The sequence below is a fragment of the Dendrobates tinctorius genome, unplaced genomic scaffold, assembly GCF_039654945.1.
Source record: "Dendrobates tinctorius isolate UK_male_01 unplaced genomic scaffold, ASM3965494v1 ptg000032l, whole genome shotgun sequence".
In the NCBI taxonomy this organism is placed as follows: domain Eukaryota; kingdom Metazoa; phylum Chordata; class Amphibia; order Anura; family Dendrobatidae; genus Dendrobates; species Dendrobates tinctorius.
Window position 1 is genome coordinate 8,661,416 of NW_027361700.1, and position 20,014 is coordinate 8,681,429.

The following is a 20,014-nucleotide window of genomic DNA, read 5'->3' on the forward strand; positions in this document are numbered from 1 at the left end:
TTATGTAAAGCACAAACTTGTGCAATGTACGAGCATTGTGGCGTATGCAAAAAAAAAGGCATTTTCACCATCACAAAAAGGCAGCTAACATTTTCATTAAAGACTTCTTCACCTTAGCCCAAAGGCTTTTCTGGAAATATGGCAGCTCTTCTGAGCAATCTCTATTCAGTTCATTGTCAGTGCACTTAGAATACTGTATGGATTTTCTATTAACCTCTGACAATAGAGTAACAATAGAGTAAAACATCTATGAAACATATGTAGTGCTCCTGAACAGAAGGTTAGACAACATACATCAAGCTCTACCGTGTCTTCTAGTTTGGTTGATAAAACCATCTTGCGGAATTAAACCATTTAGTTTCTTAAGTACAGAATACCCCAAAATTTTGTCTTGTAGATGTGAAAATGAATGATTACTCTGTTCACACCCAAAGACATTAACATAACCATTAATGGTGCATAGGTTGCATTTGTTCTAGGTCCTGAGGCTTGAGGACATCAATTGATCCCTCTGCCCTATAAGACAATGGTGCAACCAGAATTTGCATGTGACAACCGTGAATGTCCAAGTAGCAATTCTGTTTCAGGACCCTTACACTATGCCTGAACGAATAGACTTGGAGACTACACATGATTCAGAGGTAGACAAAAGAAACTGTCAGACCTTGACCTCAATATAGAAGTCTAAAAAAATGAGTGCTAAGACATCTAAACAATAACATTTATTCCAAGAGTAGAAACCAATATTCTAGGTCAACATAATACAAAGATCTGCATTTCAGGACCCCACCACCAATTCCCACTCCAAATAGGCCAACTGCATATTCTATGATGTTCTCATGGCATCTGTCAGTTCTGGATGAAGAGTAATAACTGTATCAAGGTCACAGTGCTATGGCGTAAAGAAATTTGGCAGAATATTTAAAGGGTTTGGACACTTTATTTTTATTATAACACATGTATTGGGAACACTATGTGTTATTGTTGCACTAACACCTCATTATTACAAGTTCTCCTCCCTTGTTTTAGTACAACCTTCCTCACAGACTACACAGCTCTCCTTTTCTCATCATGGCCACTGGTGGAGGAGATTGCGGCCAGACCGGGCCATCAGCCTCCTCCAACTGAAATACAAGTCGGAAAGCGTTTTTTTTTTTTTAATTGGAGGAGACTGATGGCCCGGTTTGGTAACATGCTCCTCCACCGGCTGCCATGATGAGAACGAGAGCGGTGCAGTCTGTGAGGAAGGTTGTACTATCAGGTTGGTGAAGAACCTGTAATACTTATATATTACTAAGTGTCACAAAATACGGTCACAAACACATTTGTTAAAATGAAGATAAAGTGGCCGACGCTTTTAATACCATTGGGCCAGGTGTAGATTGCATAGTATACGAAACGCTGACTCTCCTGGCAAGAAAAGACTCAGTGGTCAAGTCCATAACATTTTACCTATTCCCTGAAAATTATGTAAACCATTCCAAAGAGCATAAACAAAATACTTTCTGTGTTTTTAACAATTTTCCACAAAGCATACTCGGTCTTCAGGGCTAGATACACCCCGTGCTATCCTCAAGAGATTCACATGGTCATCAACCAATTTTAAAGTCCTTCATCATTGTATGTTGGGGGACATGGCTTTAGGATGCTTTGAGGATCAGCCTCCACAAGGGGGCGCCAAGATACTTCACCAGTTAAAAGAAGATCTTCTCCGTTCAGCGAATCCAGATATTGCATCTAAAACGTAAAATATAAAATAGGTGAACAGAGAGGTAACGTATCAGATAAAGTGCTTCATCATCTGCAATGCAAATTATCATTACTGTTGAGCTGTAAATATTCAGGATGTTTCACCTACTAAATAGTCAGCATGGAGTATACTGATGACTCCTGACAAGGATGGGTTGCAGTATGAAATGTGACAAGGTCAATTTTTATCACATTCTAGGAGATCCCCTTTAAGATAATGTAAACTGGTCAGTTTTATTGCTTTAGGTATATATCAATCCATGCATAATAAGGAGAACAAAATGTTCTGAAGGTTGAATTTAGTCATCACCTTATCATTAAAATGGACTAACATACATCATACATCTTATGTATGTGTATATATATATATATATATATATATATATATATATATATATATATATATATATATATATATACACACACACACACACTGCTCAAAAAAAATAAAGGGCACACTAAAATACCACATTCTAGATATATCTGAATGAAATATTCCAGTTGCAAATTTTTATTCATTGCATAGTGGAATGTGTCCAGAACAATAAAACATAACATAAATCAAAATGAATATCCCATGCAGGTCTGGATTTGGAATGATACTCAAAATCAAAGCGGAAAATCAAATTACAGGCTGATCCAACTTCAGTGGAAATGCCTCATGACAAGAAAAGGATGCTCAGTATTGTGTGTGGCCTCCACGTGCCTGTATGACCTCCCTACTGTACAATGCCTGGGCATGAACCTGATGAGGCGGCGGATGGTCTCCTGAGGGATCTCCTCCCAGACCTTGACTAAAGCATCCGCCAACTCCTGGACAGTCTGTGGTGCAACGTGACGTTGGTGGATGGAGCGAGACATGATGTCCCAGATGTGCCCAAATCGGATTTAGGTCTGGGGAACGGGCGGGCCAGTCCATAGCTTCAATGCCTTCATCTTGCAGGAACTGCTGACACACTCCAGCCACATGAGGGCTGGCATTGTCAGTATCTTGAAAGGGGAAACCACACATAAAAAATAGAAAATAAAAGGTACCCTAAAGGCCCCTTTACATTTAGCAATGCACCAGCGATCCCAACCACGATATGACCCGGTCAGGATTGCTGGTGCATCGCTAAATGGTCGCTAGTGAGCTGCCAAACAGGCAGATCTCAGCAGCGATGCAGCAGCTGTTGTTACTTACCTGTCAGACGTGGCGATGATGACATCCTCCGCCCGCGTCCACGCGTCGCTCGTCGGCGCCAGCAGGAAGCCGCCGACGAGAAATGGACCAGGCTGATCTTGCGCGATCACCGATAACCAGCGGGGGAGCTGGTCAGAGGTAAGTATCACATGTAGCGATATCGCTAGTGATATCGCTGCTGCGTCACAAAGTCGGTGACGCTTTAGCGATATTGCTAGCGATATCGCTATGTGTAAATCCCCCTTAAGGTTTAAAAAAGGGTCTCAGAATGGTATATCAGACTAGAGAGTTATCTGATGGTTTTAGGTTAATCTGACCTCTCTCTGTGTTCTGCACATGGAATTTCTTGCATTGTGTTAAAATCACTTTACAATAAAGCTAGCATAATACTGTATGATACAAGCTAAGGTAACACAGTTCTGTCAGTGCTGCAATCATGGTTTCTAGGTGGCAAAGTGTAAAATTTTAACGGTACATATAAGATGACATACAACAGTACAGCTAACTGAATTACTTGACAAATAACAATAATCTTTATTTTTATATAGCGCTAACATATTCCGCAGCGCTTTACAGTTTACACATTATCATGGATATGTATGTCATAGGTCATGTCCCAGCATTTGACGCGGACTCCGGCGCCAAGCCGTCATCTTTTCAGGCACATGACAGCTAATCTGATCAGCTGTCATATGCCCCTAACAGCCACGGGTGTAATCGCGATCCATACATGGCTGTTAACATGTTAAATGCCAATGTCAATCTCCAATAGCGGCATTTAATATGTGTGCCCCTGAAGTGTGTCAAACTCTGCCCATCGGCACCCTGTCGCATGATCGCGGGACGCCGATGGGTTGACATGACAACTAGGGTCTGCAGATGACCCCCAATGCTTGTCACTACAGACATGCTATGAGCACCGCCATATGGCCGGCATTCCTAGCAGATGATTATTGCTGCTCACATAGCAGGGCTTCAGCCTTGCTATGTGTAGCACAAGCGGCCAGTAGATCACAGCTATAAAAAAAAGACTATTGAAGCAAGTGAAAAGTTAAAAGTTTTTAAAAATATAGAAAGCGAAAATCACACCCCTTTTACACCACTCAAAATTAAATAATTGAAAAAAAAATACACATATCTGATATCGCTGCATTCAGAAAAGCCCGATCTATCAAAATATGAAATAATTAATCCCATCGTTAAACGGCGTAACAAGAAAAAAATCAAAACGCCAGAATTACGTTTTTTGTGTGCTGCAACGTTGCATTAAAATGCAATAACAGGCGATAAAAACATTGCATCTACTCCAGATTAGTATGCAAAAAAAAGCCCTCAGCCAAAAGGGGAGCAAAAAATGAAAAATCCCAAGGTAGTGAAGGTGGTACAGAGCATCTGTTGGTAGGACCAATCCTCCTAAGTAGTCTGTATGGGCATGTAGTTCACAGAAAGCTGAATAAAGTGAGATCTTGATATCTGTGATCAGATATCTTCTTCCAGATAAATCCACGCTTATCTTATATGTAAATGAGCTGTCAAGATCTATGGGCCAGATACTGAACTGCAGATCTTATTTTTTAATAAAGAGGGCGATACCAGTGTGAGACATGTAACTATCACAGAACAGTAGAACTGAACTTTATCTCCTTAAGAACACATTTTTTGCAGCTCTCACAGCTCTGCTGTATTGCAACCCTGTCTGTCTGTGAGATAGAAGCTGAAGTTGAGAGGAACCACTAAGGGAGGCTTGTGGTCCTCTCTGTTCCTCGACTTCCCCACATACAGTGGGGCAAAAAAGTATTTAGTCAGTCAGCAATAGTGCAAGTTCCACCACTTAAAAAGATGAGAGGCGTCTGTAATTTACATCATAGGTAGACCTCAACTATGGGAGACAAACTGAGAAAAAAAAATCCAGAAAATCACATTGTCTGTTTTTTTTTCATTTTATTTGCATATTATGGTGGAAAATAAGTATTTGGTCAGAAACAAGCAATCAAGATTTCTGGCTCTCACAGACCTGTAACTTCTTCTTTAAGAGTCTCCTCTTTCCTCCACTCATTACCTGTAGTAATGGCACCTGTTTAAACTTGTTATCAGTATAAAAAGACACCTGTGCACACCCTCAAACAGTCTGACTCCAAACTCCACGATGGTGAAGACCAAAGAGCTGTCAAAGGACACCAGAAACAAAATTGTAGCCCTGCACCAGGCTGGGAAGACTGAATCTGCAATAGCCAACCAGCTTGGAGTGAAGAAATCAACTGTGGGAGCAATAATTAGAAAATGGAAGACATACAAGACCACTGATAATCTCCCTCGATCTGGTGCTCCACACAAAATCCCACCCCGTGGGGTCAGAATGATCACAAGAACGGTGAGCAAAAATCCCAGAACCACGCGGGGGGACCTAGTGAATGAACTGCAGAGAGCTGGGACCAATGTAACAAGGCCTACCATAAGTAACACACTACGCCACCATGGACTCAGATCCTGCAGTGCCAGACGTGTCCCACTGCTTAAGCCTGTACATGTCCGGGCCCGTCTGAAGTTTGCTAGAGAGCATTTGGATGATCCAGAGGAGTTTTGGGAGAATGTCCTATGGTCTGATGAAACCAAACTGGAACTGTTTGGTAGAAACACAACTTGTCGTGTTTGGAGGAAAAAGAATACTGAGTTGCATCCATCAAACACCATACCTACTGTAAAGCATGGTGGTGGAAACATCATGCTTTGGGGCTGTTTCTCTGCAAAGGGGCCAGGACGACTGATCCGGGTACATGAAAGAATGAATGGGGCCATGTATCGTGAGATTTTGAGTGAAAACCTCCTTCCATCAGCAAGGGCATTGAAGATGAAACGTGGCTGGGTCTTTCAACATGACAATGATCCAAAGCACACCGCCAGGGCAACGAAGGAGTGGCTTCGTAAGAAGCATTTCAAGGTCCTGGAGTGGCCTAGCCAGTCTCCAGATCTCAACCCTATAGAAAACCTTTGGAGGGAGTTGAAAGTCCGTGTTGCCAAGCGAAAAGCCAAAAACATCACTGCTCTAGAGGAGATCTGCATGGAGGAATGGGCTAACATACCAACAACAGTGTGTGGCAACCTTGTGAAGACTTACAGAAAACGTTTGACCTCTGTCATTGCCAACAAAGGATATATCACAAAGTATTGAGATGAAATTTTGTTTCTGACCAAATACTTATTTTCCACCATAATATGCAAATAAAATGAAAAGAAAACAGACAATGTGATTTTCTGGATTTTTTTTTCTCAGTTTGTCTCCCATAGTTGAGGTCTACCTATGATGTAAATTACAGACGCCTCTCATCTTTTTAAGTGGTGGAACTTGCACTATTGCTGACTGACTAAATACTTTTTTGCCCCACTGTATGTCGTTGTGACCTCCCCAGAGAAAAAGCAATGGGTCATACTGTACATGAGCATTTAACCCCTTTGGGTCACTCCTCTCCTGCCCTAGGACTGAACCTAAATCCCCTCCGCTTGCCTCTAGCAGCTAAAACGTTCAAAACTTAAGATGGGTCACAACTCCTTAATAGATAGTCCTAGGGGAGCATTTAACCCCTTTGGGTCACTCCTCTCCTGCCCTAGGACTGAACCTAAATCCCCTCCGCTTGCCTCTAGCAGCTAAAACGTTCAAAACTTAAGATGGGTCACAACTCCTTAATAGATAGTCCTAGGGAGGCAGTTTTGGCACCATCGGATACGTCCATATTCTCCTTATGAAATCATAGCTGCCTGAAGAAAGCAGACCACATGATATGGATCCACAGTGGGTCTTCCTTTATTAGTAAGTTGGTGGGGGTATGAATTCCTTCTTTGAAGCTGAAAAGCTGGGCCCCCTGCTGAGCAAGGTGTCTTGTTACAGCTGCACATTTTTCAGGATTATTGTAAGCTGTCAATAAATCCCCCCATCCTTCACACATGCCCATGTAGACGGCTTAGGTGGGTTGACGCCCTTTAAAAGTTGGAAAATGCAGCTATCTTTTTAAAAAACTAAAGAAATAATATTTCACTGAGTAATCTGGAAGATTTTTGATACATGCGAGAAAGAAAAACAATACCCATACAAACAAGACACCTATCTATAGACAGCTGTTTCATCAGAAAAGACAGGGTTCGTATTTGCTGGATGAGATACCTTTTATGAAGTTCTGTAGCTCCCCTCTAGAAGGATGAATGCTGTCGCATTTATTTAGTTAGAACAGTTACGCTGCCTGGGATTCCCCAGGATGTCTCATCTGGTCGTCCAGTACCCTGTTCTACTGAAAAGGGGGACTGTGGGGGAAGGAACAGCTGTCTGGTTTGGGCATAAGAGTTTGACTCCCTTCAGGGGGATAGTTCATTTGGATACATTTATTAAGAAAACTAATGGCGTTTTATGTCATTTGTCTTTTTGAAAAGAAGCTAGCAGCTAAGGACACATCTCCATGATTCTGAGCAACTTACTTTCCATCCAACATCCATCCACTTGGCAAATAAAGCATTTAACTACTCAAGGCTCCTTTAGATCATATTAATCTTTCAGGAGAGCTAAGTATTTCTAAGGGAACACAGAAGAAGCGGTGTGACATGTTAACTCACCTTTTCAGTAACTATTTCGTAACTATACTCACATTTTTGGTATTACCGGCTTCAAAATGCTTTATGCCTAAATTGAGGGACCAGGGCAATATATTTCTATGTATGCAGTACTATCCTAATTTATTTAGCTGTTTCATTGCGTACTTATGCAAGGGTAATGAAATACAAAAATGTATGTATATCCACAAAAGCTCTAAGGCAACCAATCACGTTAAACATGGAGTTCAGTCTGCAACATGCTAAAAAGTAACAGGAGATGAGGAAATGTATATTTGTGGGAAAATATTTAGTAGAACTAGTACAGGTAACTTATTCCTTTAAACCTCTGCTCATACTGGAGTGTCCAGTGGGCGATCCTACTCAGTGAGTGATACCCTTCCTTATCCATATGAAGTCAATCACTAAGTAAACCACCCACTGGACTCTTAAGCCCCGAATGAACAGAGGTTTAAATTAATAAATTAGTAGTTCAACTGAATCTTTTCTTTACAGATGGTGTTGGCAGCTTGGACTGCACTTTCAACAGTTAAAAATGAGAATTAGTAACTCGACACAGTCTAAACAGGGTGTGACTGCAAAGTGAAATGACCCAAAGGGTAGATCTGTTTGAAATTAACAAAATCAGAATTACTTATCTACTGCAGCCCCAGTTCCACCTTTTCAATGCTCCACACCAATCTCTGTTGACATGGCTGCACTGGTAATGTCCAGTAGACACCATTTGACCGTTGCAGGTCCATCATTGGACTTGGTGGTCATGTGCTGAAAACTTCAAAATAACCAATGAGCCCAAATGATTGGCTGTAGCAGTCACAAAGCCTAAAGGCCCCGTCACACGTAGCGATCTCGCTAGCGAGATCGCTGCTGAGTCACAAGTTTTGTGACACAACAGCGATCTCACCAGTGAGATCGCTGTGTGTGACAGCGATCAGCGACCGGTCCCCCTGCCGGTATCGCTGATCGCTCTGGGAAATCTCTGGACATTTCTTTCGTCGCTGATCTCCCGCTGGCCAGCATGCATCGCTGCGTGTGACAGGCGGGAGACCAGCGATCAGCGATAAAATACTAAAAAAAAATAAAAAATATTGTTATTCTCACCTTCTGACGTCTCGCGCAGCATTCCCGCCTCTCTCCACGCTCCGGTCCCAGTAATCCTTTGCAAGAATGACCGCGAGACTTCGCGATCCGAGAACGGACGCCATCGCGGTAATTCTCGCAAAGGATTACTGGGACCGGAGCGTGGAGAGAGGCCGGATGGCTGCGCGGGACGTCGGAAGGTGAGAATAACAATATTTTTTATTTTAATTCTATTTTTGACATTAATCAGCGCTGAACACAGCGATGCCACGCACGTGGAGTCGCTGTGCTAATCGCTGGTGAAGCGGTCTGTGTGACAGCTCACCAGCGATCATGTAGCGACACACCAGCGATCCTGATACGTTGATATCGTTGTCGGGATCGCTGGTAAGTCGCTATGTGTGACGGGGCCTTAAGAGGGGGCATCGCCACTGCAGCTATGTCAACAAAGACCAGCAGGGATTAGTGGAGAGGTGAGGCCAAAGTGAATGTGACACCGATATTGTTATTTATAAACAGATGAAGATTTTGGTCATTTTGAAACTGGACACCTTCTTTAAGAAACAAACACAGAAATGACAAGGACGATATTGTATTTTATACTCAAGTGTTGCCCAACCAGTGGCTTTTAAGCCACATATGACTCTTGGGATTACTGCATTTGGCATTAGTGATGTCATTAGTCTACACTGGCAAATCACTGAGAAGAGTAACATAGTGTCATGCCCGCCATGTCCGTTATGCCTGTCATGTCCGTTATACCTGTCATACCCGCCATGTCCGTTATGCCTGTCATGTCCGTTATGCCTGTCATGCCCGCCATGTCTGTTATGCCGCATGACCCCTGGAGCAGTGTGCACATGCACCGAATTATCATGCCTGCCATGTCTGATATGCCGCATGACTCCTGGAACAGTGTGCACGCGCGCCTTACCTCATGGCTGCACGCTGTTGCTAGGTAACCATCCGTCTCTGCTCTGATTCTGCAATCCTCTGTATTCCTGGAGCCCCTGATCATATGACCTTGCCTATGTTCCAGCACTGTCTGATTCTGCAATCCTCTATGTATTCCTGGAGCCCTGATCATGTGACCTTTCCTATGTTCCAGCACTGTCTGATTCTGCAATCCTCTATGTATTTCTGGAGCCCCTGATCATGTGACCTTCTCTATGGTTCAGCCCAGTCTGATCTAGCAACGCTCTCTATGATCCTGGAGGATCTGAGCCGGAAGTGCTTCCCTGGTCCTGACCCGGAACTGCAGGTGCTATGGTGCTATATCTGACTGCCCCTTCCTATGGTCAGGGACTGAGTATATTGTTGCTTCCCTGCATGGCTGCTTGGTCTGCTTGGGCGCTCTCTGTATTCTGTGCCCCTGCACTCTGCTCTGTAGTGCGTCTCTGCACAGGCTCTGTGCTTGCACTCTGCCTCTTGTTTCATGCCTTGTCTTGTGTTGTCTCTCGTGCCATGTTTTGTCTGTGTCATGCTTGGACTTGTAGTCCTTCCGATGTTCTCTGCTTTGGCATGTCTTGCCTTTGCTATGCTTTGCCTTGTGGTCCTTCCTACGTTCTCTGTCTTTGCTTGTTCTTTCTTGCTCTTACCTATGGTGCTCTGTTGTGCCTCCTGGCACATGCACCATTCCTCATTTCTGACCTATGGTGCTCTGTAGTGCCTCCTGGCACACACACCATTCCTCCTCTCTTACCTCTAGTGCTCTCTTGCACATTTCCACACTAGTCTCAAGGTTCTCCCTTGACCCGGCTCTGGGCTTCGGCCTACGCTCCGCTGCTAACTCTGTTCTCGCTCTGACCTGGCTCTGTGTTTCTGCCTACGTTCCGCTCATTGTTCCGTACCCTGCCTAGCTTTGCCTTGTCTCTTCGTGTGCCCTTTGCATGCACCTGGCCTTCCTAGCCTCCTGCTTGTGCCTCAGCCGTGCCCGCCTGCTTGTGCCTCTGCCATGCTCGTCGGTCAGTGACAGCTGTGTCACCTGCTATGCCCCAGCCGGGTTCACTGGAGTCTTGCTCGCCTGTTTGTGCTGCAGCCCGACCAGCTAGCCAGTGCCCAGTCGTGCTCTCTGTGCTTCCTTGCACCTACGCTGTCTCTGCACTGTGCTCTCCGTGCTTCTCGCCCTCGCCTGCCCCGTGGCATACCTCCCCGTGCTTCTGTAAAAGTACGCGCAGGTCTTGCCATGTACACTGTCGTACCCTCTCGCTCGCACAGAGCCTGTACTCTGTCCCTGGCGTGTCCTCTGCACGTGCAGGACTCTGCTTTTAACCCTGACCCTGGCGTGCCCTTATGCACACGCAGGACTCTGCCTTGAACCCTGACCATGGTGTGTCTCTCTGCACGCGCAGGACTCTGCCTTGAACCCTGACCCTGGCGTGCCCCTCTGCACACGCAGGACTCTGCCTTGAACTATGACCCTGGCGTGCCCTCTGCACGCGCAGGACTCTGCCTTGTCCCTAGTGCCTTGGCATGTCTCTACACACGCATACTGTCTTGTATGTTGAACTTTGAACCCTGGCGTGTTCCCTACACACGCACCGCGTATCGTACTTTGAACCTGGCGTGTCCCCTACACACGCACCTTGCCTTGCACCTTGCCCTGGACCCTGGTGTGCCCCTAGCACGCACCCTGCCTGGAATCTTGCCTTGGACCTCGGCGTGTTCCCTAACACGCACCATGCCTGGAGATCTGTCGTGCCTCCTTGCTTGTACCCTGGTTTGCCTGCTGGATTCCCGGAACCTGCCATCCCTGCCAGAGATCGTAAGCATGAAGTCTACAGCCTGACGCCCTGATCCCTGCCAGCTGCCCGGAGTCCGATGCCATCGTATCCTTGCCGGTAACCAGGCTTGCCTTCTAGCACGTACTATTCCATGGACCTTGGCGTGCCATGCACGCACCTTGCCGTGTTTGCTTGTTATCACGTTTTGCACTGAATGTTATCCTGAACTTGTCTTAATGAAGATACCTTGAACTTACGTCTTGTCTTGTTTCCTGCACGTCCTTGTTGTCAGACACTCGTACCTAGTGTCTACCTGAGCAGGCCGTCTGGTGCCAGCAGTCGTGGTGGCTCACCCCCTTGGTCTTGCCCCTGACACTCCCTGTATAGGGTGGTTCCTCACAAGGTCAGCTCGCCCTAGGTGGGTGGGTGCCACGACCCAGAGGGTCCACTCTAAAGAAAAAGTCGACTCAGCGTAAGCTGACCTCGTCACATATAGTAACATAGTTAGCAAGACCGGAAAAAGACATTTGTCCATCCAGTTCAGCCTTTATTCCGTCAGAATAAATCCCCAGATCTACGTCCTTTAAAAGCAGGGGTCCCCAACCGCCGGTCCGCGGCCCAGCACCGGGCCGCTGCAGTGCCCTTGCCGGTCCGCGGACACAAGGGGAGCCAGGGGCGGTCAGTGGCGTAGCGGGGGCTGGGGCGGTGCGCAGCAATTCTTAAACTGCGTGTAGCGGCGGGCAGGGAGCGATCAAGCCGCTCCGCTGCCTGCAAGAGGGAATAGCAGGAGCGGAGCTGCAAGGACCCGTCCAGCTTCCTGCCCGCCGCCCGCGCTTCCTGTCTCTGACTGACACAGAGAGGAGTGCGCCGCGGCCGCTGCTGTGTCAGAGCGAGGAAGCGCGGGCGATGCTGCGACAGGTGAGAGGAGAGAGGTGGTGTGTGTATATATGTGTGTGTGTGTGTGTGTGTGTGTGTGTATGTCTGTCTGTCTGTGTTTGTGTAGGTGGAGCCTGGCCCTGGAGGAGATGGGACATGAGGAGAAGACCATGATGGGGAGAGAAGGCCATGAGGGGGTAATGGGAGAAGGCCATGAGGGGGTAATGGGAGAAGGCATTGATGGAAGTGATGGAGAGACGTCAGTGATGGGGTGAAGGCAATGATGGGGAGAAGGGAGTGATGGGGAGACTGCAGTGATGGGGTGAAGGCAATGACGGAGAGACGTCAGTGATGGGGTGAAGGCAATGATGGAAAGATGGCAGTGATGGGGTGAAGGCAATGATGGGGAGAAGGGAGTGATGGGGTGAAGGCAATGATGGAGAGATGGCAGTGATGGGGAGAAGGGAGTGATGGGGTAATGGAGCACTCATTCAAAACCTATGGTGAGTTGAGTCACATTATAAATGTTATTTAATTATAAGTATGCACTGCTACACTACAACCGTGTCCATAGCCCCACCCCCTTATGACCAAAGCCCCGCCCCTGCCACACCTCCATCCCCACCCTGCCGGGCCATGGAAGAATGGTCTTGCTTGAAACCGGTCCCTGGTGCAAAAAAGGTTGGGGACCACTGTTCTAAAGAACCTAATCACTGTAAGATACAATATTGTTAAGCTCCAGGAAGACATCCAGGCCTCTCTTGAACCCCTCGACTGAGTTCGCCATCACCACCTCTTCAGGCAAGGAATTTCAGATTCTCACTGCCCTAACAGTAAAGAATCCTTTTCTATGTTGGTGGAAAAACCTTTTCTCCTCCAGACGCAGAGAATGCCCCCTTGTGACTGTCACCTTCCTTGGTATAAACAGATCCTCGGAGAGATATTTGTATTGTCCCCTTATATACATATACATGGTTATTAGATGTCCCCTCAGTCGTCTTTTTTCTAGACTAAATAACCCTAATTTTGCTAATCTCCCTGGGTACGTAGTTCCCCCATCCCCTTTATTAATTTTGTTGCCCTCCTTTGTACTCGCTCTAGTTCCATTATATCCTTCCTGAGCACAAGTGCCCAAAACTGTACACAGTACTTCATGTGCGGACTAACCAGGGATTTGTACAGAGGCAGTATAATGCTCTCATCATGCGTATCCAGACCTCTTAATGCACCCCATGATCCTGTTTGCCTTGGCAGCCGCTGCCTAGCACTGGCTGCTCCAGGTAAGTTTATCATTAACTAGGATCCCCAAGTCCTTCTCCATGTCAAATGTACCCAATAGTTTCCAACTGGGTCTTTATGATTTGATGATAACCTTTTCTGTATAATATTCAAAGTGGTTCAATGGCATCAGTTGTACATAAAAGTTGCTTATGACCTACAAAAAGTTGGGGATCTCTGCTTTGCACTTTATTATAACCCAAATATTTCAGGATGTTGCAATATATTTATATTGTCTGTGGTTTTGCTGCACTAGTTGCACAGAGGTAAAAACATAGTTGCTTTGTAGACTTTTAAAAAATATCTTCAAAAACTATTAGTGATAAGTAGACATACATTATAATTTGGAAGCTACAGTTTTATTGCTTTTCTGCTACAGATTTCCAGTACTAGCCCATTATCCAGAAATGTGACTTATAAATATGAACATGCCCCGATTAGAATGTCACTTTGTGTATATCTAGGCAAAGTATAGACTGGTGGCAACTCTACTGGAATCAACCATCACCCAACCAACTCAATAACTCATGTCCGCAAGGTGCGCACGAGCTACACTAGGTCTCTGGAAGACGTCTGGTAGAATAACACTGCTTAGCATACATTGAGTGTCCCGAAGGTCTGGGAACTGTTTTCACCATGCTTGGCCTGTGTTCAGCCAGCAAAAGCACCAGTTCGCAGAGTGGCAGGAACACGGAGCAGCTGAATAAACAATGACATGTTAGAGAGAAGGTTGAAAAAAAAAAAAATTTCAATCTACTCTCAAGATCCTGCCTGTCCCGTACTTGTTAACACTGCTGTTCAAGCCCAATCTCACATAATCCATAATGAATACCTTGTGTTAAGAAAAAAAAAACTTTGGAAATTAAAACTTAGCATTTTTTTTTTTCGTAATGGATTTACAAAAGCGAATTTTAAAAACCTTATTAAAAAGTACTAAATGATTCCAGCTCTTCTACAAGCCGGGGGAAGATCTGATGGCCACTTGTCGTGACTTTGAATAAGGAGGGTTAACTAGAGTTACACCTTCAGACTACTTATATATTTGGTAAATATCTCACAGAATCTATGAAAGGAAGAAGGAGTCATTTGGGAAAGGATTACGTAACTCACAGGTGTTTCTGCAGACCCGTACAGTTCAGTCCATGCAGAAAAAGACATCATTAAAACCAAACCTTAGAAGGACCTACAAAATCCACATGAGACTAAACACTAAAACATTCTTTGGAATTGAAGGATTATTAAGCATGTCACAGTGGTGTTTATTTCGTTTAACAAGTTTCAGTCTAGCTACAAAGACCAAACCACAGAAGACACTGATGTTGGAAACTCAAGCTTCGCTCCGCAAGATTTCGGTGAGGGTAGCGCACGAGCCTCCCCTGCGTCCTCAGCACATCCATATGCTAGCAATAACACACTAGACATTATTAAGAAATGCCCCTAGTGGGTTGTTTACTGCATGCCAACTTTATGTGTAATGTGTCTGCACAATAAAACATGGAGAAAGACTTAAGATCTATCTCCTGCACCGCTGTGAGTGTGACCAGCTGCTTTATATTAAAGCATGATAAACAGACTTTACAAATGTCTCTCATCGTTAGCTACCAAGATAAGTAGCCAATATGCCCGCTTCTGATGCGAAATGATCTCATATTGAAAGTGAGCCTCTACTTACAGGGGTTGCCCCAAGTCAATCAGGAATGCACATGCAAACTTCCTGCTTGATGGTGACAGTGCGCTCTCAATTGAGTGACAGTTCACACCAGCGATATGGTTGAACTGCTGGCCCGAAGTGTAAGAGCTGCGATCCTTGCCAAGGAATCTAGCCACTGCTGATAGAGCTGGCCAGTAATTTAGGCAAGGCAAAATAAATTATGAAATAAAAAAAGCTCTTCCAATGTGGAAAACAAAAAGCATTTTTTTTTAATAAGAGGAAAACTGAAAAGTTGCTTGTTTTTACAAGCACTTTGCAATGTTACCCATTTACGATGATTAGAAAGCCCTTTAACATGTATAGTATAACATGGTTCTGAATCATGCTATTATATTAGAATTTGTGCACCTATAGGAAAAATATATGTCACTGGTAAATAAAACTAAAAATGTTATAATTATATAAAAAAAATTATTAATAGATTTGATCAATATCGAAATTGACTAGATGTCTTAAATTGTGATCTGATCTCTCAAAAAGACTATACAATACTCAAAGACCAATAACATTCAATTTATGAATAAGGATTATAACTATGATTGGTGAAAACGTGGGCTTATCACAACAGCATCCCTGCGTCCAACAACTCTGAACTACTTTAATTGTAAAACAATCTTTGAAAAGACATCCATCCGAAAAAAGCAACAGAAGTTTGTTGGATTTGTTCATACTACAATCAGTTTTATAGTCATCCGTCCTCTTCCTAAAGGCTTCGTTGGAAAAGCCCTATAAAGGGCATCTGTAATGCTATGTTCTGAAGTAGAAATTCTGTTTTCATGTTTCTCAAAGTGATTGTTTAAAAGATCATCTCTGTCCATTTGCTCTGTAAATATGGACATCATAGAGGGGGACAAGTCCCATTTATGACCACCCTATAATAGAACATGTGTATTAAATGTATGGAGACACAAAATTCTACACCCCTGCAAAACCAGCTGAGTATTTTACTATGCCCGTTACCAGGGAGTCAAATGATTCTGTATAGGAGCTGTAGACACACACCTATAGGAAATATGGAATCAAGACCATTTGCAAAGTTTCTTCATTATATCACAGCAAAGGTATGCAACAGCATATTATAAGTGAATTTCCGTAAACATGTGCTGTTTAAATAATGGACAATTACGGATCAGTTGTTATCTAACATAGAACCGGGGTGTGGAAAACCACACAAATCACGACTTCTAGATCCAAATATTGCAACAAAGATAACTTTATTAAAGACCACAGACAGGAACAATGGGGGGGAGCATGTGCAGGGGACAATAAAGTGCAACAGTGCTGAAAGACGCACCAAACCTGAAAAAAAATCGCACCAAACTCTATAAATAAATCAATTGCTGTAAACAGACAGTAAATGTAAATTTAAGTCATAGTGCCACATTGGTATAATTCCTGGTAATGTTCATATATGCATTCTCAAACTTAATGCCCATGAGACAAACTCTAAAAAACTCAGCCCATAATACTGTCCCTTTTAAGGTATCCGTTAAAATTAAGGTAACCCCTCTGAGGATGATAAAGCAAATGCACATTATATTAATGCTAACCTAAATTATGGACAGGAAGGGTGATATAAAATCACCTATCTCAGAATATGACCATCATGATATCCATTGTCCACATAGTATCGCAACGAAGTAGGACGAAGGAGCCTCGCTCCGAAACGCGTGTCGGGGAGACGCGCCGCCGGCCGGTCTGATCGCACCAGTGCCCATATAGGTAAAACGTCTATACCTTACTCTCCTTTTCCCCACATGGTAATGTTCTGCAGGAGCACACTAAGTACTCTTATCTGTGGGGGTTGCGCATGTCTCATTTATAACTATATGCTCCCAACCATTATCCCTTGGCGATACTATGTGGACAATGGATATCATGATGGTCATATTCTGAGATAGGTGATTTTATATCACCCTTCCTGTCCCTAATTTAGGTTAGCATTAATATTATGTGCATTTGCTTTATCATCCTCAGAGGGGTTACCTTAATTTTAAGGGATACCTTAAAAGGGACAGACTAATGGGCTGAGTTTTTTAGCGTTTGTCTCATGGGCATTAAGTTTGAGAATGCATATATGAACATTACCGGCAATTATACCAATGTGGCACTATGACTTAAATTTACATTTACTGTCTGTTTACAGCAATTGATTTATTTATAAAGTTTGGTGCGTCTTTCAGCACTGTTGCACTTTATTGTCCCCTGCACATGCTCCCCCCCATTGTTCCTGTCTGTGGTCTTTAATAAAGTTATCTTTGTTGCAATATTTGGATCTAGAAGTCGTGATTTGTGTGGTTTTCCACACCCTGGTTCAAAGTTTCTTCATTTTAAAGAAGTTGTTGGACAACTCCTTGTCATAACCCATGCTTGGCCCTGATAAAATAAAAAAGCTTATACGGACCTTCCGTGCCGGTGCCATTCCAGCGGAGTTGGCATTCGCTCTCCCCGGGATTCTCATGCGGTTATGACATGTGAGCCTGGCACCCAATCAGAGCTGGCATCACTGGCCCCATCTTCTGCCGAACTGAACATAAACAGGAAGTCAGAGATCACCCGCAGCTCAGACTTCCTCTTCCTGTTCAATTCGACAAAAGGCGGGGACAGTGACGCCAGCGTTAACGCTGCATTTTTTCCACTGCCTTTTTGTATGCAGAAAATCTATTGCATTTAATAGTTCTAATCTTAGTAGATGTGAAACTCATGCCCATGGCGCATTAAAGACGCTGCAGTACATTACGTTTTTTTGGTGCATTTTTAGCTACCGGGAGACTGAAAAAATGCACATAAAAAAAATGAAAAATAAGAAAATGTAGAAAAATAGGGCTGTGGCAAATCTGCACCAAAATGCAGAAAAAAGCAAGAAAAATGAAATAACTAAAGAAAATTGTGGTGCAAGACAGGTGCAGAAAATAGGTAACATTTCTGCCTTGAAAACATGACCTAAGTAAAAAAAAAAAAATAGTGACTTGCGAAGGTGTACATATCATTTTACATAACCTTGATTCATACCCCAGTTAAAATCACCTTTGGAAAAATATAAGAGGATTTGAGCAATTTACCTGTTTGCGCACATATTCAACCATTAGCTCCAGTTGCCGGGGATCATCACACTTCATGTTGAAAAGATTACGCCAAATTGCAGAGGACAGGACACGATCATCAGATATAATCCCCTAAATCAGACAAAAAAAATATTAAAACTGCATTCATCAATAATGTTAATCAAGGATAATATCTGCAGAACCTACACCTACATTACCAACCATCCTACCTACAGAATTCAGCTGCACCTGATTTTATAAATCATATTTGTTATGAAAATTAATTCTGAAATATTAAAAAAAAAAAAATGGGGGGACTAATTAATGCTTCCTCAAAGGAGGAAATAGAACACTCAAGTGTAAATGAGCTCAGTGCAGAAATACACATCAATATATAACGGGAAAATAAGGACAATCCAAGGGCAACTTAAATATATGAAAATCTATTCAAACATCACTGACTTTCAAAATGCATGTCAGTGAGCTAAGCTAATAATTACGTAAAAATTGCCAATATATGTGCACGTTGTGCTCCAAAACAAAGTGCAATATGAAACAGTAAAACAGTCACATATAAAACAATCCAAGACTGCTATAATAGTAATCTGAAAACCTCAAAAAATGAGGGGAGGCATTTATTTGCCTTCAAGGGGTTAAATGACCAGAGTCCTCGTTTTTCAGCTATAAGCTGCGGCCACCGCCTTTCGGGGCTTATCTACAGCATTCTAGAATGTTGTAGATAAGCCTCTGATCCAACCAGAAAGATAAAAAAAGCAAGTTTTATTATACTCACCCGGGGGTGGTCCAGTCTGATGGGCGTCACAGGTCCGCTGCCTCCCATCTTCATGTGATGTCGTCATCTTCTTTGCTTCGTGTCGCGGCTCCTGCGCAGGCGTACTGATTTGCCCTGTTGAGGGCAGAGCCAAGTACTGCAGTGCGCAGGGGCTGGGCCTCTCTGACCTTTCCAGGTGCCTGCGCACTGCAGTACTTTACTCTGCCCTCAACAGGGCAAATCAGTATCTCAGTATCATGTGCACTGAGAAATCTGTAGTAGATCGCTATATACGAGTAGGCATGTCTCTGTCAGTGTGAATCCACAATGATGTACTGCAAAAAACGATAATCTTTCGTGCTGTGCAAAAGATTATTTCACCTGATGAACGAGTTTCTTGCTTGTTCACAGGGCACCTGGCAGCCTGTTTACACGGAAAATAATTCTGCAATGCTCATTTTTAAGAATGTTCCTTTACGATTATCCATCAGTGTATAGTCAGCTTTAGAGCAGGGCCTTTTAAAGATTTTGTAGTGGAGATTCGGCCACACTTCCCTACCCCCACCCTGTTGCTGATTAGATGCCCTTTTGCCTGTGGGATTATCACATGTTCCTTTGTTCTGTTATAACCTCTTTAGTGCATACCATGGCATGGATAAGGGTTGTTGCTTGTACGATCGCAATAATTGTCATATGCAGAATGGTGCCTCAATCCCCGGCATTCCATAATATACGTGTACTTCATGGCACGGCACACAATAGGGTTAATGATAAATATAGCATTATTTCGACAGCTCTTGGCGTTAGATCATACCTCATCATATCCAAATATGGATGCATAAAATATTTCTGTTAAAGCTTTTGTTGTGTTCTTCATTGTCACAGAATCAATCTGAAAAAAAAAAAATCATTTTATTATGCATGTAATGGAAAATCATCATAAACTCAGTGCTTGCGATTTTTAAACTGATATACGTTCAAAACTGGGTGTTTTCTTGACAT

The 20,014-nt window shown here is 43.6% G+C and overlaps 1 protein-coding gene across 2 annotated transcripts in view; it reads right to left on the reverse strand.

The window, feature by feature from the left end:
- Window positions 1-707: 707 nt before the first annotated feature.
- The window catches only part of UQCC1 (ubiquinol-cytochrome c reductase complex assembly factor 1), a 163,900-nt gene continuing 144,593 nt past the window's right edge, over window positions 708-20,014 (reverse strand). For both annotated transcript variants that reach the window (XM_073572379.1, XM_073572378.1), the window contains exons 8-10: window positions 19,827-19,904; window positions 18,259-18,372; window positions 708-1,737 (exon numbers count right to left, since the gene is read on the reverse strand). In XM_073572379.1, coding sequence (XP_073428480.1) covers window positions 1,603-1,737; window positions 18,259-18,372; window positions 19,827-19,904 — 327 coding nt within the window. In that variant the 3' untranslated portion in view covers window positions 708-1,602. The remainder of the gene's footprint in view (window positions 1,738-18,258; window positions 18,373-19,826; window positions 19,905-20,014) is intronic.